General features: G+C 44.0%; 1 protein-coding gene across 1 annotated transcript in view; it reads right to left on the bottom strand.

The window, feature by feature from the left end:
- Positions 1-26,145, bottom strand: part of SRP72 (signal recognition particle 72) — a 40,271-nt gene extending 14,126 nt beyond the window's left edge. The window contains exons 1-10 of the mRNA XM_054987034.1: positions 26,010-26,145; positions 23,159-23,279; positions 19,797-19,920; positions 17,942-18,085; positions 16,858-16,969; positions 15,155-15,186; positions 13,295-13,419; positions 13,135-13,192; positions 12,615-12,746; positions 11,004-11,132 (exon numbers count right to left, since the gene is read on the bottom strand). Of these exons, the coding sequence (XP_054843009.1) occupies positions 11,004-11,132; positions 12,615-12,746; positions 13,135-13,192; positions 13,295-13,419; positions 15,155-15,186; positions 16,858-16,969; positions 17,942-18,085; positions 19,797-19,920; positions 23,159-23,279; positions 26,010-26,145 (1,113 nt within the window). The remainder of the gene's footprint in view (positions 1-11,003; positions 11,133-12,614; positions 12,747-13,134; positions 13,193-13,294; positions 13,420-15,154; positions 15,187-16,857; positions 16,970-17,941; positions 18,086-19,796; positions 19,921-23,158; positions 23,280-26,009) is intronic.
- Between the last annotated feature and the right edge of the window lie 170 nt (positions 26,146-26,315).

Here is a 26,315-nt window from a genome sequence, read left to right as displayed (position 1 = left end):
CTCATCACATCAATTTAACTCTTCAGTTTGGTGCAAAATCTTATCAAATCTTATCAAAGAAAGAAAATATTGTTGGTTACTCAATACTTATATTTAAACCTTATCATTAATTATTTTCCATCAATATTCTATCTATTAGCCTATATATATCTATATATATATCAATCTGTTAATCTAACTGCTTATAAATTCACATTTATCTCTTCCCCCCCGGTAAAGTCACCCCCCTCTACATTCTATTATACTTCAGTAGTTCTCAAACTGCCACAGTTTTCCTCCCACCTCCCATTTCTTCTCCAGATATTGTTTCAGCTTCTCCCAATCTGTGTTAAACTGCCCTGAGTCCAGATTTCTCAGTTTTCTTGTCATCTTGTCCATTTCTGCCATGTACAGCAATTTGTAAATCCAATCTTCAATAGTTGGCACTTCTTGTACTTTCCATTTTTGCGCATACAAAAGTCTGGCTGCTGCTGTCATATAAAATATCAACGTCCTATGATGGGCTGGAATTCCCTCCATTCCCAAGTTTAGTAGCAGGAGTTCTGGGTTCTTATTTATTTGAAATTGTAAAATTTCACTCATTTCTCTTATTATTTCCCCCCAGTACTGCCTGGCTACCTCACACGACCACCACATATGATAGAGGGAGCCCTCATGCTTCCTACATTTCCAGCATTTATTAGAAGTGTTCAAATTCCCTAGCGCAATCTTCTTTGGTGTCATGTACCAACGATAGATCATTTTGTAGATGTTCTCTTTGATATTTGTACATGTCGTTGTCTTCATTGTAGTCTTCCACAAGTATTCCCATGCCTCCATTGTTATTTCTTTGTTAAAATTTATAGCCCATTTCACCATTTGTGTTTTAACTGTCTCATCCTCAGTATACCATTTCAACAGTACTTGGTATACCTTGGATATTCTTTTCTTGTCCTCTTTAAAAAGGGTCTGCTCTAGTTCCGAATTCTCTATTCGTATACCTCCTTTTACAGAGTCCGAATTATACAAATCTCTGATCTGTCTATACTGGAACCAATCATAGTTCGGTGATAGTTCCTCTTGCGTCTTTATTCTAAGTTTAGATGCTTCTATTTTAGTTATTTCTTTGTATGTCAAACATTGTCGTTCATTGTCAACAGCTCTCGGGTCTATCACCTCATATGGAACCACCCACCAAGGAGTTCCTTCTTGTAGGTAAATTCTGTACTTCTTCCAGATTGTGTATAGACTTCTCCGTACAAAATGGTGCAGGAACATCGAGTTGACCTTTACTTTGTCATGCCATAGGTATGCATGCCATCCAAATATTTTTTTATATCCCTCTAGGGCTAATAGTTTCTTGTTCCTTAATGTCATCCACTCTTTCAGCCAAACTAGGCAGATTGCATCGTGATAAAGTCTCAGATTGGGCAGTTGCATTCCGCCTCTTTCTTTTGCATCTTGTAAAACTTTCATTTTCACTCGAGGCTTCTTGCCTGCCCATACAAAATCTGATATTTTCCTCTGCCATTTTTCAAATTGTTTAGAGTCTCTGATGATTGGTATTGTCTGTAGCAAAAACATCACTCTTGGTAACACATTCATCTTAACCGCTGCAATCCTACCCAACCATGACAGATTGAGCCTATTCCATTTAATCAAGTCTCTCTCAATCTGAATCCACAATTTTTCGTAATTATTCTTGAACAAATCTATATTCTTTGCAGTCAGTTCAATTCCCAAATATTTCACCTTACTTGTTACTTCACAATCCGTTGTTTCCATTAACAATTGTTGTTTCTGTTTAGTCATGTTTTTGCATAGTATCTTTGACTTCTTTTTGTTAATGAAGAAACCTGCCAAATCTCCAAACTCCTTGATCTTATCTATCACTTTTGGCATGTTCTCCAGTGGGTCTTCTACAATTAACATTATGTCATCCGCAAATGCTCTGACCTTGTATGAATAGTCCTTTATTTTTATTCCTCGAATTTCCTCGTCTTGTCGTATTTGTATCATCAGAATCTCCAATACTAAAATAAACAACAGTGGAGACAACGGGCAACCTTGTCTTGTTCCTTTGCTTATAGTCAATTTCTTGGTCAATTCATCATTTACCACAATTGCTGCAGTCTGGTCCCTATAGATTTCCTTAATTGCTCTGATGAATCTTTCTCCCAATTGTAGCTTTTCCATAGTGGCAAACATAAAGTCCCAGTTTAAGTTGTCAAATGCCTTTTCAGCGTCAACAAAGAAGAAACCAACCTCTTTATCACAACGCTTATCATAGTATTCAATAGCATCAATCACTGTCCTTAAATTGTCTCTTATTTGTCTGTCTGGTAGAAAGCCTGCTTGCTCCTCCTCTATAACTTCCGAAAGCCACCCCTTCAGTCTCTCCGCCAGTATCTTCGCAAAGATTTTATAGTCATTGTTGAGTAACGATATAGGTCTGTAATTTTTCACACTAGTCAAGTCTTGGCCCTCTTTTGGGATCAATGATATGTTCGCTTCAGACCAAGTGTCTGGAATCCTTTGATCCCTTAAAACTCCATTGATCACCTCCTTTAGGAATGGTGCCAGCTCATTGGCCATAGTCTTATAAAATTTAGCTGTAAGTCCATCTGGCCCTGGCGCCTTTCCTAGATTTGCAGATTGTATTGCCTTACTTATTTCCTCATCCGATACTTCACTGTTCAGTTTATTTCTCCAAGCGTCCGAAATTTCTGGAAGTGTCATTTTCTCCAAATATGACGCTATTGAGTCTTTATTTACTTCTTTCTTATTATACAGTTTAGCGTAGAATTTATAAAAGGCTCTACTAATGGTATTCTGTTCCAAATACGTTTTGTCATCTTCACAAATTTTATTTATTATTTTCTTTTCCCTTCTTTTCTTCAGTTGCCATGCCAGGTACTTCCCAGGTTTGTTTGCACCCTCAAACACTTTCTGATTCAGCCTTTTAAGATTCCACTCCAATTCTTTATTACTCATTGCTGTTAGCTGTTCTTGCAATATTTTAATTTCCTGGTATAATTTCTTTTTCCCTGGTCTCTTTTTTAACTGTATTTCCTTAGTTTTTATTTTCTTCTCAATCTCGTGTCTCTTCTCCTCTTTCTTCTTTCTTGCTCTACCATTTAAGTCCATTAGTATGCCCCTTATAACTGCCTTATAAGCATCCCAAACTTTATCAGTTGGTACTTCTTTATTCACGTTGTATTGAATAAAAAACTTTGTCTCTCTTCTCAATATTTCCATATTCTCTTTTTCCTGTAACAAATCCTCATTTATTCTCCATGCTTTCCTTTTCCTCCTTTTCCCCAGCTTCCACATAATTGGGTTGTGATCTGAGCCTACCATCGGCATTATTTCTACATCTTTAGTCCATAACGCCAAATCTTTTGAGGCCCAGATCATGTCAATTCTTGATAACGTGGAATGCCTTGCAGAGTAAAAAGTAAACTGCCTACTTTTAGGATATTCTCTCCTCCATACATCTTCAAGAGTCTCTTGTTGAATCAACTCAAAAAAGAGCTTTGGTAATAGTCCTCTTTTCTTTTGTGTCATAATAGTCTTTTTATCCAGTTCCAAGTCTGTCACTCCATTGAAGTCTCCAGCAAGAATTATTTGGTCATATGAAAGATCATCTAAATGCTTCCTCAAATCCTCAAAGAAGCTCTCTTTTGCACCATTAGGTGCGTAGATTCTGACTACCAACACTCTCTTTAGGTTCCAAGTACATTCCACTGCTACAAATCTGGCTTCCACATCTTTCATTATAAGTTTTGGTTGTAGCTCCTCTTTTACATACAACACCACTCCTCTTTTTTTTTTACTTGAGGCCGCTACAAAGTCTTTGCCCAATTTTCCCAGTTTTAGATATTTTACATCCTGTTTTCGAATATGAGTCTCTTGCAAACAAACAATATCACATTTTTGTTTTAATAGCCAGTGAAAAATATTTTTTCTCTTATTCGGTGAGTTTAGTCCATTTACATTCCAAGATAATACTTTACACTCCATATTCATAATCTTGTTGGTAAGTCTTTTTCATTGTCCCTTATAAATCGCTCCATCTCCCGCTCAGATCTGATACGCTTTTTAGCGCCTCCAAATTCGAAGGACAAACCCTCTGGAAGAGCAAACTTATCATTAGGAGACTGGGAGTGCCCTACAGGCCAGCCTGCTCTTTTGCATGCTTGCGTGCCCCCCACCCCTTCTCATGCACATGAGCAGCTTTGGGGCTACTTGATTATTTTTGTACCAGTGTCTCCCCCACCACTAGAGTTAGCTCAAGTTACAACCTCCAAATTCATTGATCACTACAGTTGCAAATTGTGGCTAAGAGGTGATCAGGGATAGCACATTTATCAGTCCAGAGGTATTGCTGCCACAGTGCACCCACGAACACGTGAAGCTGCCTCAGACAGAGTCAGGCCTCGGATCTATCCGTGCGATCTCCCCTGCTAGCAGCAGCTCTCCAAGGCCTCAACGAGGAGGTCTTTTGCATCACCTATCCCCTCCTGCCACGGACGGAACCTCGGACCTTCTGCGTGCCAAGAAGATGCTCTGGTGCCAAGTTACAGGCCTACCTAAACATTGTAGTCAGCTCTAAAGATAAGAGAGGGGATGGAGAAGGAGGGTATAAAAGCTTGTGGGAGAGACGGGGAAGTGCTCGCTCTGCCCCAGGGCAACGGGTAACAGAGAACCACACTCACCACAGTGCCAGGGGGAACAGGAAGGGGGGAAGCAGTCGACCCAGAAGTACGCCAGATGCACAGCCAGTTGGTCCAGATCTATGCACTGGGCCCGGGTCTCCTTGGAGGAAAACCTGCTCTTAGTCTCTCAAGCCAGAAAACTCCGGACTTCCGGTTTGGGATTCATGGAGGTCTAACGCAGCTCCACTTGCGGAGCTGACCGGACTGCCGTTTTAACCGGCCGGCGGGGTGAAAATAGCCCGCGGCCGACTGCTCTCAGGCGGAGAGCAGGCAAAGAACGCTCAAGACCCTAGGGTGAGTTAGATCTCGGACGAAGGGGGGCTCTACACAACGGGTCCCCTCTCGATCCTTGAGGTCCCACCTTGCGACGGGTCGGCTACAATCTCTGCGGCAGTTTTGGGGCCAATTCGGCTGGCATAAGACCTACATACCCAAGCTTCGATTGGGGGAAGAAGCTGAGAGGAGAACTTAAAATCGAAACAGCGATTACAACCCGAGAAAAGTGAAGAGAAGGTAAAGATCATTATCTTCTGATACGGGACAGATTAACAAAAACAGAGAGGAAAAAAAGTAGATTTTTAAACTGCAACAGACTAGTGAAAAGGAGGGGAAGACTCGGCAGGAGTTGCATTTGAAAAGAGACTAAGTTTAAAAAAGTTATTAAAGAAAACGGACTATTGTTTTGAATACCTGTGGCTTTGGAGCTGTGAGAAAAAGACACCATCGCGAGATCTGCTGTGGGAAGACGGGAGACAGGAAGTGCGTAATAACAATAGAGTGGCTGGAGAGAAGCGGCCCTTGCAGGAGGGCAGGAAGAAGGGAATCGCCATCTTTGAAAGGGGAAGGGTCGCGGCCTCAGCGGAAAAGGAAGTAGGCCATATTGGATTACAAAATTATAGAGAAACCATAGAGAAAAGACGCCCGACATTTTGGACTCTTTAAAATTTAATTTTTGCAAGAAGACCGGGACATTTAAAATAAAAAGACTTTAAATTTTACGCCACGGAGTTAAGGAAGAGAGCGGACTCGTGGGAGCGAGCTAAAGCAAGCCCCACGATGTCAAAAAAAGAGTGGCAATCGGCAATAGAAAACCTGGACAAAAAACTTTTAGATGTGATTAAAGAACTTAAGGACACGAAACTGGAACCGATTAAAGAGGTTAAAGAGGTTACACAGACAGTAAAATCGGAGCTGTCAGAAGTGAAAAAAGGTATGGAAACAATACAAAGTGAACTACAAGGAACGCAGCAGAGAGTTAAAACAGTAGAAGACGCGATGGAGAATCTAGCAGACACGCAACAAACAGAGATGAGACTGGTGAAGGGGAGAATGTCAGTTGCAGAAACTAAACATATGGAGAAGCAGCTACGTTTTCGTGGCTTGCCAGAAGTGGAAGGAAAGTCAGCGCAAGAACAGATGACTGAGGTGTTAGCTGAATACCTGGGGAAGGAGGAGGAGGAAGTTGTGGCTATCCTTGATGTGGCATATCGTGTGAACTCGAGAATTGCAACCCAGAGGAAACTACCAAGAGATGTGATTGTGCAGTTTACGACACGAAATATGAAAGAGAAGATTGTGACAAAACAGTTTCAAGATCCATTGGAGATTGATGGCAAGACGATCATTATAATGAAGGAACTACCTAGGTCAGTGTTATTGGACCGGAAAAAATATAAAGTGCTAATTCAGATCTTGAAGGACATGAAAATCAGGTACAGATGGGAGTTACCAGAAGGAGTGTCCTTTGAGTTTGGAGGGGTCAAAAAACGTATTAGATCTGAGCGAGAGATGGAGCGTTTTATTAAGGACAATGAAAAAGACTTACCAACAAGACTATGAGCATGGAATGTAAAGTAATATCTTGGAATGTAAATGGACTAAACTCACCGAATAAGAGGAAAAATATTTTTCACTGGCTACTAAAACAAAAATGTGATATTGTTTGTTTGCAAGAGACCCACATTAGAAAGCAGGATGTAAAATATTTAAAATCTGGAAAATTGGGCAAAGAATTTGTAGCGGCCTCCAACAAGAAAAAAAGAGGAGTGGTGTTGTACATAAAAGAGGAGCTACAGCCAAAATTTGTTATGAGAGATGTGGAAGCCAGATTTGTAGCAGTGGAATGTATTTGGAATTTAAAGAGAGTGTTGGTAGTCGGACTTTATGCACCTAACGGTGCAAAAGAAAGCTTCTTTGAGGATTTGAGGAAGCATTTAGACGACCTTTCATATGACCAGATAATTCTTGCTGGAGACTTCAATGGAGTGACAGACTTGGAACTAGATAAAAAGACTACAACGGCACAAAAGAAAAGAGGACTATTGCCAAAGCTCTTTTTTGAGTTGATTCAACAAGAGACTCTCGAAGATGTATGGAGGAGAGAATATCCTAAAAGTAGACAGTTTACTTTTTATTCTGCAAGGCACTCTACATTATCAAGAATTGACATGATCTGGGCCTCAAAAGACTTAGCGTTATGGACTAAGGAGGTAGAAATAATGCCGATGGTAGGCTCAGATCACAATCCAATTATGTGGAAACTAGGAAAAAGGAGAAAGAGGAAAGCATGGAGAATAAATGAGGACTTGTTACAGGAAAGAGAGAACATGGAAATATTGAGAAGAGAGACAAAGTTTTTTATACAATATAATGTGAATAAAGAAGTACCAACCAATAAAGTTTGGGATGCTTATAAGGCGGTTATAAGGGGCATACTAATGGACTTAAATAGTAGAGCAAGAAAGAAGAAAGAGGAGAAAAGACAAGAGATTGAGGAGAAAATAAAAGCCAAAGAAATACAACTAAAAAAGAGACCAGGGAAAAAGAAATTATACCAGGAAATTAAAATACTTCAAGAGCAGCTAATAGCAATGAGTAATAAAGAATTGGAGTGGAATCTTAAAAGACTGAATCAAAAAGTGTTTGAGGGTGCCAATAAACCTGGGAAGTACCTGGCATGGCAATTGAAGAAGAGAAGGGAAAAGAAAATAATAAACAAAATTTGTGAAGACAACAAAACGTATCTGGAGCAGACTACCATTAGTAGAGCCTTTTATAAATTTTACGCTAAGTTGTACAATAAGAAAGAAGTAAATAAAGAATCAATAGCGACATATCTGGAGAAAACCAAACTTCCAGAAATCTCAGAAGCTTGGAGAAATAAACTGAACAGTGAAGTATCGGATGAGGAAATAAGTAAGGCAATACAATCCGCAAATCTAGGAAAGGCGCCAGGGCCAGATGGACTTACGGCTAAATTTTATAAGACAATGGCCAATGAACTGGCACCATTCCTAAAAGAGGTGATGAATGGAGTTTTTAGGGATCAAAGGATTCCAGATACTTGGAGTGAAGCGAACATATCATTGATCCCAAAAGAGGGCCAAGACTTGACCAACGTGAAAAATTATAGACCTATATCGCTACTTAACAATGACTATAAAATTTTTGCGAAGATATTGGCGGAGAGACTGAAGGGATGGCTCTCGGAAGTTATAGAAGAGGAACAAGCAGGCTTTTTGCCAGACAGACAAATAAGAGATAACTTAAGGACAGTAATCAATGCTATTGAATATTATGACAAGCGTTGTGATAAAGAGGTTGGTTTCTTCTTTGTTGACGCTGAAAAGGCGTTTGACAATTTAAACTGGGACTTTATGTTTGCCACTATGGAAAAGCTACAATTGGGAGAAAGATTCATCAGAGCAATCAAGGAAATTTACAGAGACCAGACTGCAGCAATTGTGGTGAATGATGAAGTGACTAAGAAACTGACGATTAGTAAAGGAACAAGACAAGGTTGCCCATTGTCTCCACTGTTGTTTATTTTAGTATTGGAGATTCTGATGATACAAATACGACGATGAGGAAATTCGTGGAATAAAAATAAAGGACTATTCATATAAGGTAAGAACATTTGCGGACGACATAATGTTAATTGTAGAGGACCCATTGGAGAACATGCCAAAAGTGATAGATAAGATCAAGGAGTTTGGAGACTTGGCAGGTTTTTATATCAACAAAAAGAAGTCAAAGATATTATGTAAAAATATGACTAAGCAGAAACAACAATTGTTAACGGAAACAACGGATTGTGAAGTAACAAGCAAAGTGAAATATTTGGGAGTTGAACTGACTGCAAAGAATATAGATTTATTCAAAAACAACTATGAAAAACTATGGACTCAGATAGAGAGAGACTTGATCAAATGGAATAGACTGAATTTGTCATGGTTGGGCAGGATTGCAGCAGTTAAGATGAATGTGTTACCAAGAGTAATGTTTTTGCTACAGACAATACCAATCATCAGAGACTCTAAACAATTTGAAAAATGGCAGAGGAAAATATCAGATTTTGTTTGGGCAGGCAAGAAGCCTCGAGTGAAAGTAAAAGTTTTACAAGATGCAAAGGAAAGAGGCGGAATGCAACTGCCCAATCTGAGACTTTACCATGATGCAATCTGCCTAGTTTGGTTGAAAGAGTGGATGACATTAAAGAACAAGAAACTATTAGCCCTAGAGGGATATAAAAAATTTTTTGGATGGCACGCATACCTATGGCATGACAAAGTAAAGGTCAACTCGATGTTCCTGCACCATTTTGTACGGAGAAGTCTATATATAATCTGGAAGAAGTACAGAATTTACTTACAAGAAGGAACTCCCTTGTGGGTGGTTCCATATGAGGTGATAGATCCGAGAGCTGTTGATAATGAACAACAATGTTTAACGTACAAAGAAATAACTAAAACTGAAGCATCTAAACTTAGAATAAAGACGCAAGAGGAACTATCACCTAATTACGACTGGTTCCAGTATAGACAGATCAGAGACTTATATAACTCGGACTCTGTAAAGGGGGGTATACGAACAGAGAACTCGGAACTAGAGCAGACCCTTCTTAAAGAAGACAAGAAAAGAATATCCAAGGTATACCAAGTACTGTTGAAATGGTATACCGAGGACGAGACAGTTAAAACACAGATGGTGAAATGGGCTATAAATTTTAATAAAGAAATAACAATGGAGGCATGGGAATACTTGTGGAAAACTACAATGAAGACAACGACATGTACTAATATTAAAGAGAACATTTACAAAATGATCTATCGTTGGTACATGACACCAAAGAAGATTGCGCTAGGGAATTTGAACACTTCTAATAAATGCAGGAAATGTAAGAAGCATGAGGGCTCCCTCTATCATATGTGGTGGTCATGTGAGGTAGCCAGGCAGTACTGGGGGGAAATAATAAGAGAAATGAGTGAAATTTTACAGTTTCAAATAAATAAGAACCCAGAACTCCTGCTACTAAACTTGGGAATGGAGGGAATTCCAGCCCATCATAGGACGTTAATATTTTATATGACAGCAGCAGCTAGACTTTTGTATGCGCAAAAATGGAAAGTACGAGAAGTGCCAACTATTGAAGATTGGATCTACAAATTGCTGTATATGGCAGAGATGGACAAGATGACAAGAAAACTGAGAAATCTGGACTCAGGGCAGTTTAACACAGATTGGGAGAAGCTGAAACAATATTTGGAGAAGAAATGGGAGGTGGGAGGAAAACTGTGGCAGTTTGAGAACTACTGAAGTATAATAAAAGTATAATAGAGGGGGGTGACTTTACCGGGGGAGGAAGAGATAAATGTGAATTTATAAGCAGTTAGATTAACAGACTGATATATATATAGATATATATAGGTTAATAGATAGAACATTGATAGAAAATAATTAATGATAAGGTTTAAATATAAGGATTGAGTAACCAGCAGTATTTTCTTTCTTTGATAAGATCTATATAATGCACCAAACTGAATATACAGAAGAGCCAAATTGATTGACTATGTGATGAGCTATATAGAATTACCATAAAAAGATAGAATGAGTAATATATAGAGAATAAGTCAAATTGTTTGATTTAAATGTAAGATTTTTATGGTTTATGATATATAGGTTTATGATATATAGAAATATTTAAAAATGGAAAATGGGATAAATTGTTTATTCAAGATGGAAACAAAGACTTACAGTTTGGGTATATAACAAGAAAAGTAGTTAAGGATGTACTGCTTAATATAATGGAGAATGTATATCTGTTTTAGATAGAGGAAATTAATAGAAGTAAGGGAAAAGGGACAAAGGGTGGGAAAGCTGTTGGAAGTCAACAAAAGGGGGGGAAAGGGAGGGGGTTAGAAATGAAAAATTTGGGAAAAATTGAATGTAAATGTAAAAATAACGGATTCTAACCCAATAAAAATTTTTTTCAAAAAAAAAAAAAAAAGCCAGAAAACTCCGGTCTACCTGCAGAAGGTCTATCGCCTTGGCGTGCTGCTTCTCTCGACACAGCTGAGCTGCCTGGATTAAGACTGGAAGGAAGTGCTCGGGACTCTGGGACTGTAAACTTGAAGACAATTTGCGACACTGATCTGCCTGTGGGAGAAGAGGAGCGGGGCAGTCAGTCAGGAATGCAACGAACACAGGAGGGAACAAAATCTGTACGTGTCCACCGCAAGCAAGGAGGCCCAAGAGGTTTACATTGCTGCAGCTCAGGGACAGCATTCGGCTGACACTACAGAAAACAGGGCTGCAGCTTTGGAGTTATGTCGAGCCTGCCGGTGTCACGATCATGGAGAGACGAGGCAGAACGTGATGCAACAGAAACTGGGATTTCCGACCAACAGGAAGTGGAAACAAATCCCCTCCCCCCATTAATGTCTGCAGGGCTTTTTTTCTGGGAAAAGTGGTGGTAGAACTCAGTGGGTTGCCCTCGGAGAAAATAGTCACATGGACGGTAGTCCCGCCCCCTGATCTCCAGACAGAGGGGAGTTGAGATGGCCCTCGACACCACAGGAGCAGCACGGAGGGCAATCTCAACTCCCCTCTGTCTGGAGATCAGGGGGCGGGGCCACCAGCCATGTGACCATTTTCAAGAGGTTCCAGAACTCCGTTCCCCCGCGTTCTAGCTGAAAAAAAGCCCTGAATGTCTGACTGGAGAAGATAAGGGAACAAAATGATTTAATTCACAGTGAAAGGGGACTGGAACAGGGATTCACACCTCACTAAACACAATATAAAGTGATAATGTGGCGTTCCTAAGACAAATCCAGGAAAAGTAGAGAATAAAAGCACTCCTAGGATTATACTACTTGAAAATGTGTGTGTGAGGGGTGTGGGAGAAAATGGTCTGTCAGACTATGGGTGACAGGATATGGTAGACAGGTCCCTGCACCAATGCAACAAGAAACCCAAGCTCTTGGTTAAATGGTTTTTATTCAGAAATCCAATCGTTTCTATATATATGTCCATAGAATTGCTCAGAGGCAAGAAAGCATCTCAGCAGTACATGCTTCCTTGACAAGAATGGAGACTTGAGGAAAGTACAACTCTAAATACCCTCTCATTTCCCCCCTCCCAGCTAGACCACAAGTTTGCGTGGGGAAAGGGTCTGGGAATGCATGAGAGTAAACTGTAATATTTCAGGCAGTGCAAGGTCACTCCTGTGAGCTTCAAAGAAAAGAGGAAAGACAGCTGGGTTCTCAGGCTGCTAGAGGAACGAAAGTGACGGTTAGAGCATTTGCAAAATGAAATCAAGGTACAGCATTAGCAATGGTTCCACACACAGAACAATGGCATGGATGTAGGGGTACAGCCGTGACATGATCCCTCAAGTCAGAGATCCCTTGCCTGCGGAATGCTTTCTTATTTGGTAGAAGGATTCTTGTCTAGCCTTCTTCCCACGTTAAGCTTTCTTTAAGGTGTTTTTTTTTAAGCATATGCAGCATTCAATTATAAATTTCCCCCACCTTTATTCTGGAGTGGTACAATCACTGGAGGACTGCATCTCTAAATTCTCCCGAATGAGTCACACACTTCTAGGATCAAACGGACAGATCATGTACCAAGCAAGCATACCTGATTGGTGTACATGGCCAGCAAAGCTTTGTTGAATTCTATTGCTTGGAGCTGCTTCTTGGAGAGTTTATGCTCAACGCCTTCTGCGTTGGTCAGCTTCACCTTTTTCTTTGAGTCAAAGACATTTTGGTCCTACGGAGGCAACAAACAGCACAGGGTGAAGGGTTTTATCCATCTGAATGGGACTCTGAGGCAATGTGAGGCCCAGCCAGGCTCCTTTGCCAAGGGGGGGGGGGGCAACGCCTGCAAGCGCTCAAGGTGAGGTCCAGCTGCTGAAGACGAGGCTGAGAGGGGACGGGGCTAGCAGCAGGCAGCCGTCACGACAGCTAAGCAGGAGCTCCGTGTTCTGGGGCAGTTGCTGGAGAGTAAGCAGGAGGGGAGGGCCCTGCGGCCCCCTGCGTGTGGGCTTCTCAGGCGCATCCAGCAGTCGTCGTGGGCAACAGCATACAGGGCCAGCCCAGCCAGGCTCATCTTACACTCTCACCCCCCCTTGAGGGCTGCTGACTCAGGGCCTCTCTACCTTGTTGAGAGTGACGATGTTATTGGCAATGACGGCCAGCAATCCCACATCCGTTGGCCTGTGAAGAACAGAGCACATTTTTACAAAACTTACAGACGCCACCCTCCGCCCTGACGAAAAGGGGGTCAGAGGAAAGAAAGCAGATTAGAGACGCCCTTACTTCAGTTTGATTATCTGATTGTAGAGCTGCAGTGCTTCCTCTGTGTGACCCTGAAGTTGCAAAATAAAAGCCATCTGGCCGTGAATAATAGCCAGCTCAGCCTCAATATCTTCTTCGGTCACATCCTGAAGGAAGATATTAAAATAAATGTTTAGATGCCACCTTTGTAAGAATTCATCTGCTTACAACTTAAGATGTAATACAGCGTACTTATTATTGTATTTGCCCCATCACCAGTAACTGCAAGAACGTGGGATGGGGACAAATTACCAGAAATCACCGCGCTCCAGGATGTTCTCCTCCACAAGCTCCATTTGAATGAAAGGGGCTTGCACAAGAGAACGTCCCCTGGGGGCTTGTACTCAAAGCGGGCAACTTCCTAGAACGGGTGATCGAGTCAGTGCAAGTCGGGCAAAGCCGAGGACCTTCTCGGTCCCACTCTGAATTCAACAGGGCTTGAAAGGCACTTTATTCCGCCTGCATCACACTCAAAGCAAGCACGAATACTTAAACCGATTTCTAGCTGGAAGCAGGGGAATAAAAGAAACACGGGGTTATTTGTTGTTTGTTTGTTTGTTTCACAATTAGTTTCTGCAACAGCCTTGGTTGCCAAGGCTGCCTAGGCCAATTCTCCACTGTTACAGCCTTGGGGAAAAGCTTTCAATTTAACAAGGCACTCAGGCAATTCAAAAAGTCAGACTAAATGGGATGTGGGGAGATCTGTGATTAAATCTACCTTGCATTTTTAAAGAGCAAAGTGCAGCCATTAATTCAGGTCAGGGCTTGCATGGGGCAAGGAGAAAGGATTTAATCCTACCTATCAGCAGCCCTGCAATCAAAAACAAGAGATGAGCACCTACAGTCTTTCCTTCTAAAGCTCATAAAAATACGGGGGGGGGGGGGGGAGTTTTCAACAGATGAGACCATCCTAGGTGGGGAAGGATTCAACCCCCCTAGCCTGCCCCACTGGGGCCAGGGCTCAACAGCAGCAGAGGAGCTGCTTGGTATGCAGAAGGTCCCATCTTGGATACCTTTATTTTACAAAATGTATACTCCACCTTTCTGCCCTTCCTAAGAGCCACCAAAGCAGCTCACAAATGTAAACATTTATAATGAAATCACATTTTAAAACAATCAAAAAAATCCCCAAACTTCCCCCCGCCCCATCATTAAAATGCTAAAATGCAAACAAAGACATAAAAACAGCAATGAAAACACTGGGCAGGAAAGAAGGATCGCTGAGGGAATACCAAACCAAACCAAACCAAAGTCTTCACTTGCTGGCAGAAAGATGGCAACTGAGAGGGGACGGATGAGTCTCCCTGGGGAGTGTGTGCCAGAGTTTTGATGCCGCGGCCAAGGCGGCCCTGACGGCGCTGGCACCTGTAGCAGGGCCCCGGAAGACGGCCACGGTGGCTGGGCAGCTTCTTCCGGGAGCAGGCGATTCTTCGATCCGTAGCATCTCCAGTTGGAAAACAGACCAGGCAGCAGGTGCTGTGAAAGGCCTGGGCCTCGGACCCTGGAGAGCAGCTGCCGGACCAAGTCGACAGTTCAGATCTTCATTGACCGAGCATCTGACGCAGTATGAGGCAGTTTTGTGTGTTCAAGAGACACATCTGGAGTCACACACAGCTGCAGTTTCTTTTTTGAAAATACTAGGAAGTTCCAAGCAAGGACTTCCCAGAAACTTGTTTAGTTGGTCTCTTCAAATGTAGAACCTCAGGACCAGGATTACAAAGGAAAAGCAGGGAGGCATACCTCCACTAGGTTTATGCAACTAGTGTACAAATAAGACAACCATACTTGTTTAGCAAAGAACAAACCCACACACGCTTCTCAGGGTAAACGACAGTAACTCACCGAGTCTTCTGCAAGGGACTGACGGCACAGATCTACAGGGAAAAACAAGACCGATTGATTCCAGCATAGACAAGAGCCACTGATCAGGAGTTTCCACAGGAATTTCACGCACAGCTATAGCAGCCATAAGAATGCAACAATCCTGGGGTTTCAATTTTTTTTAAAAAAGCAGGCTAACACAGTTTAGTCACAACTTATCTGACAAAACACTCCACCTACTCCACTTCTCACTTTGTTCAGTGGTTTCTCTACTTTAAAAATCAGATCCAGTTGTTAGACTTTTGCTATATATCTTGTCTAAGGACTAATTAGACATCAAAATTTTCCTGGACTAAATTACTTAAGGTGGCAGGTGAGAAGTAGCATGTCTGAATAACAGTACTTCCCCCTCTAGAAAATACTCCTTGCTCGTACAAAATTAATGTTGGGGTAGAGAATTCAGCACTTTTCCCTCCAATGTGATGGTGTGGGACTTGCTTAATGCCCATCATATGCTCTTGAGATAGCTGTGCATAGCGAAAAAATCAATAGATCTCTGAACTGCTTCTGGGCACGGAGCAGAGGTCACTGGGGCAGTCGGGAGGGGGGTATCTGTGAAGTTCCTGCATTGTGCAGGGGGTCTGACTAGATGACCCTAGAGGTCCCTTCCAACCCTAGGATCCTATGAACCACTCCTAAAGCAAATGTTATGAAAGACAACGGAAGCCGAACCTAGCAAAAGCAACATGACCTACCTGTTTGCTGACCTTACACCTCCTTATTCCCGCCCCTATCTAATCAGAACTCATTTATAAAAACCCACTTGACTGGAAAGATAAAGCCATTCTCAGAAGGTGCAGCTGCCAATGTAAGTACAGCTTACTTCATTTACGCCTCCATTCCCAACAGCAACCCCAAAGCAGCTTACTTCAGGTTAGGCTGAGCAAGCGTCCCTGACAAAGAGTGGATCTGAACTGGGGTCTGCCAGATTCTAGTCCAGCACTCCCCACTGCTATCACCACACTGGGTCTATAACCAGGCTGTCTACACGAATTTAATATGGACAACAATATCCTGTGAAATTAGATCATTCGAGGGAGAAATGACAGAAAAGCAGAGCCTGCGGTGCAATCTACTTATGATCCCCCAGCTTGTCTAAGATCAGCCTTGGAGAGACTTTAGTCCAGTTACTATTATACGAAGAGGACAGGCTCGTTTCTGCCTGAGGCAGGGCTCTCTCTGTCGCTGCCTGCTCCGAAGGTTCTCCTTTGCTAGACCCGTTCTCTGACTCGCTTTCCACATCCATTAAACATTTTTTGGTTCCACCAGTCACTTTAGAATTGAATATTGGTTGACTGGGTCCTTTATTTCATTATTGTGACTTTTAGCACAAATATTTTTTATTGCTTCCTTCAAGCTGTTTTAATTTGATTAACAGAAATGTTATGTTTCTGGAAAACACTACAGAATTGAGAAGCAGCATAAAAAGTAGTAAACAAAGGAAACGGTAGCACAGAAGAGACTGTACAATTCATAGGAGCTACGAGTTATGGGAAGCAGTGAGAGTGTTCTTAAACAGAAACTTGTGAAATTAGACCCCTCAGAATCCTCTCCTCCCTAGTCCTATCTGGACTGTATTTTGCTTGAGAAATCAGGCGCCATGTTTTCCCCCTCTGCAAAGCATCCATGGAAAGGATACATCCCACTTCCTTCCTGCCCCTCACCTTCTGCTTTCTGAAGGCTTTTCATTGCATCATTCAGCCTGCCTTGGCCAATCAATGCACACGCCGCGTTATAGCACAGCTCATAGGTCGCTTCTTGGAGGCCCAGATCTTCCTGAAAAAGAGCAAACGATCCCACCTCTACATCAGAGCACAGTGACCTGAAGGAACCTAATCTGGAATCAACAGTACAGACAAGCTTATTCTGTAGGGCTGCTAGACACACAGCAAATAACTTCCCCATTCAGCAAAGAGTCCTTCCACAGACACGCAGTCAGTTCAAAAGCCCCAGAAACTGCAAGTGAGCAATACATGCCAACAATCTGCTACAGGAACAGTTTTCCATCCGGCTAATCTAAAACAGTAAAATACAAACAAACTACCAAGCAATTCTAAGAGATCAAAGTCCTTCCATATTTACAATGAAGCTCTCGGTTGGGAGTTTTTAGCACAGATCAGCAACATTTGGCGAGATGCTTCAATACCATAAAATGTTCTCGGGAAAAGCGATCTAAAGTTCTGAGCAGGACGCCTCTGGGGCAAAGCTGTAAAAAGGCATCCTTTGAAAGGAGAAAATACCAGTTTCTCCTTCAGTTTCATAAAGTTAATTTTTAAAGCAGTAAAAATATGTAATCTAGTCCAATACAATCAAGAAGTTAACAAAACTCCTGGCGACGAGTTAGTATTGTCTGGCTGTACATGAAGAAGATGAAAAGTGCACTTTTAGGCTTGGTCACGTACCTCAAGACATAACATGGCCTATTTAATGCAAAGAAAAAAGTACCTAATTAACACAATTGACTTATCCACTTACACAGCAGCCAATACTCCCCAAGGTTCTGGATTCAGGCGTCAGAAGCTAATACGGTATCAAGGCTTTGCTCAATTTGGAAAGGCCAAGAGTTCCCTGTAAGCTACTGAAGCCCAAACCAAACCCCGCCTCCCTCCAACCTTCCAACAGGGAAGATCCCTGTATTTCACAGCGCTTGCGCAATTCTTCTGTCGCATGGCTGATACGAGAGGCGCCGAAAAGAGGGCCGAAGGGTGGGGACAACATCCACACCACCACCACCACCAACTGACTCACTGGCTCTACTTTCTCCCAGGCGCTTTGCGCAGCAACCACTGCCGAAAGGTTTGTTTTCCGCTCCTCTTCATAATCATCTTGGGAATTGCGAATGAGGTCTCGATACACGGCTAAGCAGTCATCATAACGCTCTAATCTGTACAGCTAAAAGAAGGGGGGACAAATGTCAGCTCACTGAACCAGAGACAGAGTTGAAACTCACAACAGAGGGTCACGCACACATTGGCTTGGCTTCCATGGCCGGTCTCCATGGGATTTCCACTTGCAGAGTGCGACCTTTTCACCTCCCCCCTCCCTCTGCAGCCCCAAATATTCCCCCAAACTTCAGCAGGTGTGGGGGAGGGTTGGCTGCAGACGGAAGTGCTCCTTTGGATCCAAGACACAGTCTCAAAAGCTTTACACCATTCTGGCTGGCTTAGCAATATTGGCAACCACAGAGCAGCCTGAACAGAGAGGCAATGGCTGAACAAAGGCTGTTATTTGGACCCCAGATGTCCAGCTCATATTTCTAACTGGTATTTTATTTATAATTTATTTTATTTTATGAAACTTACATTCTGCCTTTCCACCCTCACAAGGACCACCAAGGTGGCTAACAAATTACAACATACACAATAAAATCACATTTTAAAACTATTAAAACCACCCAGAAAACCATCATTAAAACAATTAAAGCCAGAGCCAAACCACATAAAGAACAAAACAACAATTAAAAACAGAGGGCGGAAAGGAGGGATCACCGGGGGGGGGGGGGGGGCAACGAAACCGAGCCTTCACCAGCTGGTGGAAGGTGGCAACGTCAGGGGACAGGGGCCAGTCGCCCTGGGCAGAGGGCGCCAGAGTTTGGGAGCCATGACCGAGAAGGCCCTCTCCTGGGCTGCCACCCGCCTCACCCTCAGAAGGCGAGGGCAGCTGCAGCAGAGTCTCCCAAGGCGCCTGCAGTGGTCGGGTGGGTGCATAGGACAACCTACATCCTACTACGGATAACACAGAGTTCACATTCAGAACAACACTGGATGGCAGATTTTACAACTTCTCCAAGCAGGGAATGCAAGGGAGAAAGACTAAACCCACAACAGCCATTTCACACAACCAATGGGTCGTGCAGGATCAAGGCCAACATTATCAGCCAGCCCTAAATACAGAGAAAGAGTTTCCCGAGTAGTTTCTTCTACAGTCCGTATGTAAAAGAAAAATCCAAAGAAAAGAAAAACACAAAGGTAGACTATCACATTTCCCCTTTGCTTCAAGTGAAAAACCCCAAGTTGTACAAATGCTTATCACGCATTTTCTATTTCAACATTCCTCCCATTTCAAAGCATTCTCCCCTGTAAGATAAAGGAAGATGACAAAAATAAAAAAAGAAATAAAACCAGCCCACTCAGTAGACAGACACCTGGTTCTTCTGCCCCCAATATTCCACACAACCTTAACAATAAACTCACAGGCACGTTCCTCCCGCCTCCGCCACTGCAGGACCACTCGGTGGCTGACAGTGGGATCCTGAGCAGAGTTCTCCGATCTAAGCCCACTGAGTCCAGCAGGCTTAAGAATGGAGTGACCGTGCACAGGACTGGACTGCGAGTCCTTGACAAGCAGCCAGCCTGCCCTGGAAACAACACAAAACCAGCTCAGGAAAACCACAGCCAACGAGGCTGCATGTCGGAGCCGCTCCAGTCTCACTCCGAGTCGATACTGGTCTGTTTCAGCTCGGACCCTTTCCCCAGACCGGCTACCCACGGTCCTGTGGGCGGAACCCAAGTTCTTCTGAGTGAACCACCAGGCTCTGCCACTGAAGGACTCTGACGTTTTTGAAACCAAGGCTGAAGCCCATACTTGCAAGCGCAGTCATTACCACTTGTCCGTAAAGCTCCTTGAGTTTGTCCGTCTGCTGGCTGGCTCCTTGGATGGTCTTCAGCGCGTTGTCAATCCTGTTCAGCCTGTATTCACAATAAGCCTTCTCAAAGGCTATCAGGTCACTGCAAAATACAAGCCAGAATGTGGAGGTCATTCCTAAGCATTCATTTCCCATAAAGGCATCTTGGTGCTTGCAAGACTCATGTTCCTGTTCAGCATACTGGAGCACCGGCGTTGTTAACACTGAAAAAGAGGACGGACGGAAGGTGAAATTAGAAAGATATTTTGAAGATGTTTCAAGGCCATAATCTGCAAAAGCAGTTAGTAAGATAATCTTCGTCACACCTTTATTAGCAAAGTTTGTGTTTAACACAGCAATGACTCTAAACTAGGATGTAAAATAGTAAATGTTTCATTTTCACATTCTCAGCCTAATCTGCCTCACAGGGTTGTTGTGAGGATGAATTGGAGGAGATGAAAATGACGTAAGCTGTTTTTGGTCCCCAGCTGAGGAGGAAGTCTAGGTATAATGAATAAACAAACATAAAATATTAAATGGTTATAATGACAAGGTTTGTTTATGGTTTGTATATTGGGGAAAACTATTAGTGACCAGGAGTCACTAGATCTGGATGCTAGGATGTCTTGAAATGCCTAATGGTGCCCGATTACTATCTAGGCGGAATTTCTGCACCTTCTGTCAGGCTATGGATGACAGGATATGGTAAACAGGTCTCTGTACCACTGCAACAAGAAGTCCAAGCTCTTGGTTAAACGGTTTTTATTCAGAAATCCAATCTTTCCATACATATGTCCATAGAATTACTCAGAGGCAAGAAAGCATCCAAGCAGTACACGCTTCCTTGATAGGAATAGAAACTTGAGAAAAGTACAGCTCTAAATAGCCACTCATTTCCCCCTCCCAGCTAGACCACAAGTTTGCGCAGGGAAGAGTCTGGGAACTTCTGCTGGAGTTTATACATCAAGCTAGACAAGACAAAGAGGCATAAGAGAAACGGCAACATTTCAGACAGTGCAAGGTCACTTCAGTGAGCTTCAAAGAAAGCGATAACACAGCTGTGTTCTCAGGCTGCCAGAGGGAGAAACGAAAGTGATGGTTAGATGGTTAGAGCACCTGCAAAATGAAATCAAGGCGTAGTATTAGCAATGGTTCAACACTTAAGAGAACAATGGAATGAATGCAGGGTTACAGTCATGACACCTTCAGCAGCTCCTTGATGTGTGTGGGGGGGGGGGGTAGGGAGGTGGAATTGTACAGGGACTATTTTGCTCTCCTTTTCAACAAGACAAAAGATGGTTAAAGACAAATGCTAACAGTTCAATGGAAAAGTAAAAATGTATTGATAGAAACTAAAGAAGTCCCTATGCGTTTTGCTGTAGTTTTGTCTTGAGATCCCTAAATACATTTACCTTCAGTGCTTTCTCCACAGTAAAGATGCTGTAGATACACACATTTAGAGATCCACATTTCTATTATAGCTTCAGCTTGGAAGGGGCGAGGGAGGGAGGGATTATGCACAACGGCTCATGCTGGGGCAAGAGAAGCAAGGGTGTGCCAGGCCCGCCTCAAAGGAGTAGGGTCAGATGGCAGCACCTCATGTATGAGCTCAGCATTTCTGCATCCTGTCCAGAATGACCTCTGTCTCTGGAGGCTGGGGACACTGATTTCCCCCCACTCTGCACAGCAGTCTCTCCCTTGCCCTGCAGTTTTCTTAAATTGGGGACAACCAACTGGACGGTCCTCCTGCCTTTGTGCTCCCTTGGTCACAACCTTCCCCCGGGCCGGGCCTTCCTCTAGTTGCCTGATTGCTAATGTCTGGGGAGACGTGCCTGTTTTGAGAAATAAGAAGCCACTTATTGGAAGGGGGACTGCAAAACTTAGGACCCCTTGCAGTGTAGCCACGTCAAATTTCAAGGGCAAGGATCGGTATGGAACGGAGCGGGGCCTTGAAACGAGAGACCTATATAAAATTTCTGGACTCCATGATCTGTACTCTTTGGAAAAAGAGTCATCTGGCAAAAAGACTTCTGTTTAAAACGTTCTTGTTTCAAATGATAAATTCCGGCAGATAATATGATAGAAAATGTATGTGAGATAGATTGGGAACTTGTTCATGTTTAAACAGCTGCCTTTTACTAATGAAGTTCATATCCCTACTGTAAGCCAAATTTTGTTTGGAATATTCTTGCAAAATACTGACAATAAAAAATTAAGGATAACAAGACTATTAATGCATAAGAAGAGTTAAAAGGCACCAGTTACAATATGTCAAAATTTATTTCTTGAAGAGAAAACATGTTTGCAACATCTAGTCAAGGATGCCAAAGAGGACATAAGACAATGGTAAAGGAAGAGGAGAGAGCCAGCATGCAGCCTCCGGGACTCAGCTCTTGGTTGGACACACACTGGCCCTGAGGGCTTACAGGATGCATCTCCACGTGCACTGCACTGCACTGCACAAAGAGTACTTTCTTGGTTCGGATTCTTTGTTAGTATCTGTCCAAAGCATCTGTAAACCTGCAAGGCCAGTGTCTTCTGGGTGACCATCCACCACGCTGCTGCTGGACCTTTCTCCAAGGGCTCCTCGCAGGCCTCAGACACAGGAGGAGCAGGGCAGGTTCCCCTCACCCCGGCCCGTGCTGCCTCCAAAGGGGAATCGCTCTCCGTGCTTCTTCTCTCTCGTCTGCCTGGCTCTCCCCATTCTCCGTCTCAGCGTGCGTTTAGAGCCCTCCTTTTATCTCATCCTTCCCCTGCCCCCAATTCTCTCCCCCAGCACTTCAGCCAACCCCACGGTCAATGGCTGGAGCACAGCCTGCGGGAAGCCCTGCCTGGGGCAATGCCCACCTCATCCTGCCCTGCCCTGCGGTGCTGAGGAGAAAGCAGGGCTCTGTCCTGCTTGAGTGGGGAGTGGGGCAGCCAGGAGCCTGGTCAGGGGATGGGCCACTCACTAGCATGAGAGGCTTGGTCCCCACTGCCTGGCTGGGTGGGAGCTCTGAAGTCGAGCCAGGGGCCACGTGTTCAAGCAGCAGCTGTGACAGCCTCTTCGGCATGGCTACAGCCTGCAGCTGCGGGGACAGCAGGTAAGCCCTGGTCCACGTGGGGATGTCGAAGGAGGGGGTGTGCCTGCTCAGGGGTGGCAGCTGCAGAGCCAGTGGGGGGAGCAGATGGCCGCTATCCCCATGCAGCATCTTAATCCTTAACTCTAGAATTTACTGCTACATTTTTTAAAAGTGAAGGAAAACTTATACAAAGGCTACGTAGCATGACAGCCAGCCTTAAGCCTTGCAGCTTCTCAACACTGGCTGCTATTTGAGAAGCCTTCAGTACTCAGCGCTTACCTGGTCAGTACTTTGGTGTGGGTGTGAATCACGCTGAGGGCTTCCTTGAAACTTCCATTTTGAATAAGACACACCACTTTGCAGTGTAGAGCAGTCACGTCATCCTTGTTGACTTGCAATACTAGAAAGCAGGGAAAGCAACGCATTAAACTGAATTTATTACCCACATGTCACCAGTTATTCATACCTTGGCAGCCTCCAGATTAGATCACAGTCCTTGTAAAACAGTGTTGTGTCATTTGGGTACACAGGCTTTTTTTATATTAAGCTGGCCTGTGATTAGCCTTTTCAAATCCAGGAAGGAGAGAGCAATAAACACCATTTGCTCTAACTGACATCCTGGGAAGGATGTTGCTCTAATCATATAAAAAAACAGAGGCATGAGGAAAGGAAGAGAACGTGACAAGGGATCCAGCCAGCAACGGTGGCCAAGAGGGACTGATGTTAGGGGAACTTCTCCCTCCACCTTGGGAACAGAGAGTACAAAAAACACTACAGCCTTCCCTGTGCGTGTGGTTCTGAAGGGAACGGAGAATGGAGGACCCAAAAGGGCAGGCTTGCTTTCTCCTTCCCTGAGCACTGAACTCCCATCCCAGCAGGAGGTGCCTTGGGTACTAGTTGTGGTCTCTAAAGGAACAGACAGATCTTAGACTTTTGGTTTTTCTTTTCTTATTAGCTGTAGCTTTCTGTACTGCCCTTCGTGCTCCATGTAATTTCATCTTCTGTAACTCAATAAAGTCCTTTCTTTGGTTAAGAAAAGCTGTTCCTGAGTGCCTTCTGCTCAGTCACTTGCCAGGATTCTGTACATGCCCAAAAGCTGGTGAAAAGGTCAAGCCTGTTTCAGTCGCAGTGCTGGCAGCTCTACCAAGAGGCACCTTGAAGGACTTGGAGGGAGCGAGAAGCCCCCCTCTCCTGATCATAAACACTGGCAATTCCTTAATGAGGAGAACTGTAACAGACAAGCTTCTCTGAAAGGCAACTTGCCCATCTCTAGAGAGTGTCCCTCTTGTAACATATAACTGTAGGGAAAAGTTTGGCATGTTGTAGGACACGGCATGTGACATGGTGAGGGGATCAAACACTCTAGGCCAAGGACATACAAGAACTGAGTGTGAATCCTAGAACGTGACCTGGAGTCCTCTGAAACTCACTGAAATTCTGCAGCTGATTAGTAGCTCTTGGATGGGTTTTGTGAAGGTAGAAAGACTAAAAACTGGATGATTGTCAAAGTAGCCACAGAAATAGTTTAGAATGTCAAGAATGATCAAGAAAAGACTGGAGAGCAGGTTATTCCAACATTAAGACAACTTTATGGATTACCAGTTAGTACCCAGCAGATAGCCATGTTAGTCTGCAATAGAAGAGCAAGATTCGAGTCCGGTAGAACCGTTAAAGAACAACAGGATTTCCAGAATGTGAGCTTTTAAGGGATCTGATGAAGGGAGCTTTGATTCTCAAAAGCTTATACCCTGGGGATCTTGTTGGTCTTTACAGTGCTACTGGACCTAAATCATGTGGTCATTTCTTGTTGCTCTAATTTTGATCTTGGTTGCTGCCATCATATTGCTTTTATTGCAGGCTGGTTTTTACCATGTTTTATATGGTGAAAACCCTTGAAAGGAAAAGCTGCACATATTTTTTTAAAAAAAATAAGATTCGAACTGGCAATGGGAGAGGGTAAACTGTGACTCCTTCCGTTCAAACAATATCCTTGGACAGCAGCATGGTTTCAGCCCAATTTACTTTTGTAATAAGAGGCTGAATCATATGTCACAAAACCTCTACACAAATGAACACATACAACAATCTCTTCTTGATTCCTTCATTGTGCAAACATGTTACACAGCAGCAATTTCACATAGCAAAAACTATGCTGGAGACTGGAGAGCCTACATAGTAGGAGATATTCTCTAAGAAGCCTTGTACCAGCATCCTGTGATACAAGATGCTGCAGCCAACCCCAAGTGTGCACATATAGTAGGATGGTGCTGGCCAGAGGCCATGGGTGGCAGGGTTTCGGTACCTTTAGCAATCGTGCACAAGAGCAGATTTTTGCACACATGACAGAAGTGAGGAAAACCTGTACCTGATTAAAGTTGCTTTTCTATGTTGCTGAGACACAAAAATCTCATCTGCACCCTGTTGTCCTCCTTATACCTGCCATTCTTTTGAATATTTATGCTTTCTAAAAAGATGACTTGACAGATATATACCAGTGCACAATTATTGAGGGGGGGGGGGAAATACACATTTATCTCCGTTTTTAAGGGGCTTGGCGATAACATTGGTCTACCCCCCACCCCCAGGATTGCTGAAGCCAGCATGGGGACCTTTGAAAGGGGCTGTTTCAAAATGAAGCAGCAGCAACAGCTGCTCCAACAAAACACAGGGAGGAGGAGCAGGGAGAAAAGAGACGAAGAGAGGGGCATAAGTTTAGGTGGGTAGCTTTGTCGGTCTGCAGTAGATAAGCAAGAGTCGAGTCCAGCAACGTGTTAAAATTGAACACGCTTTCTCGGGTGTAAAGCTTTTGCGAGTGAAGTTCCCTTCCTCGGATTCAAGACGGAATGGAAATCCCTCGCTCAGCCTTCATATGCCCGCCCAAAGGCGGCGGCGGGGGGGGGGGGTCGGGGGGGCTTGCAAGGAAGGGGCTCGGGGTGCCGAAGCACGAGGCAGGCGGAGCGGGGGAGACACGCTCGCGGGTCGACCGCGCCGCAAATCCACGCGGGCAGGCCGATCAGCAGCCCCGGTCTCTCTGCGGCCCGGGGGGCGGGGGCGGGGGGGGTCCACTGCTCCGCGCCTGCGGGGGGGCGGGAGGGGCCCGGCGCCACGTCACGCCCCCTCCCCCACTCACTCTTGTTGACCGACTTGAGGGCGCGGCCGAAGTCGCCGTTCTGGCCGCAGCGGCTCACTTCGCTCCAGAGGAAGGCCGCGGAGGAGGCCCCCGCCGTGCCACCGCCGCCCCCGCCGCTTCCCGCGCCCGCCGCCATTTTGGCCAAGGCAGAGAAGTCAAGGGACGAGAGAGCGGGCCGAGGGATGACCTTTGAACCCGGAAGCCGATCTCTCCGGCGGCGGGCGGTCGTCTCACCTCTCTATGGTCTCGCTCTGGCGTCGAAACGAACGGCCGCCTTTTCCGCGCGTGCGCACTGAGCGGGCGTTG

Source organism: Eublepharis macularius, chromosome 8 (genome assembly GCF_028583425.1).
Source record: "Eublepharis macularius isolate TG4126 chromosome 8, MPM_Emac_v1.0, whole genome shotgun sequence".
Taxonomy (NCBI): Eukaryota; Metazoa; Chordata; class Lepidosauria; order Squamata; family Eublepharidae; genus Eublepharis; species Eublepharis macularius.
This window is presented reverse-complemented; position numbering and strand designations above follow the sequence as displayed.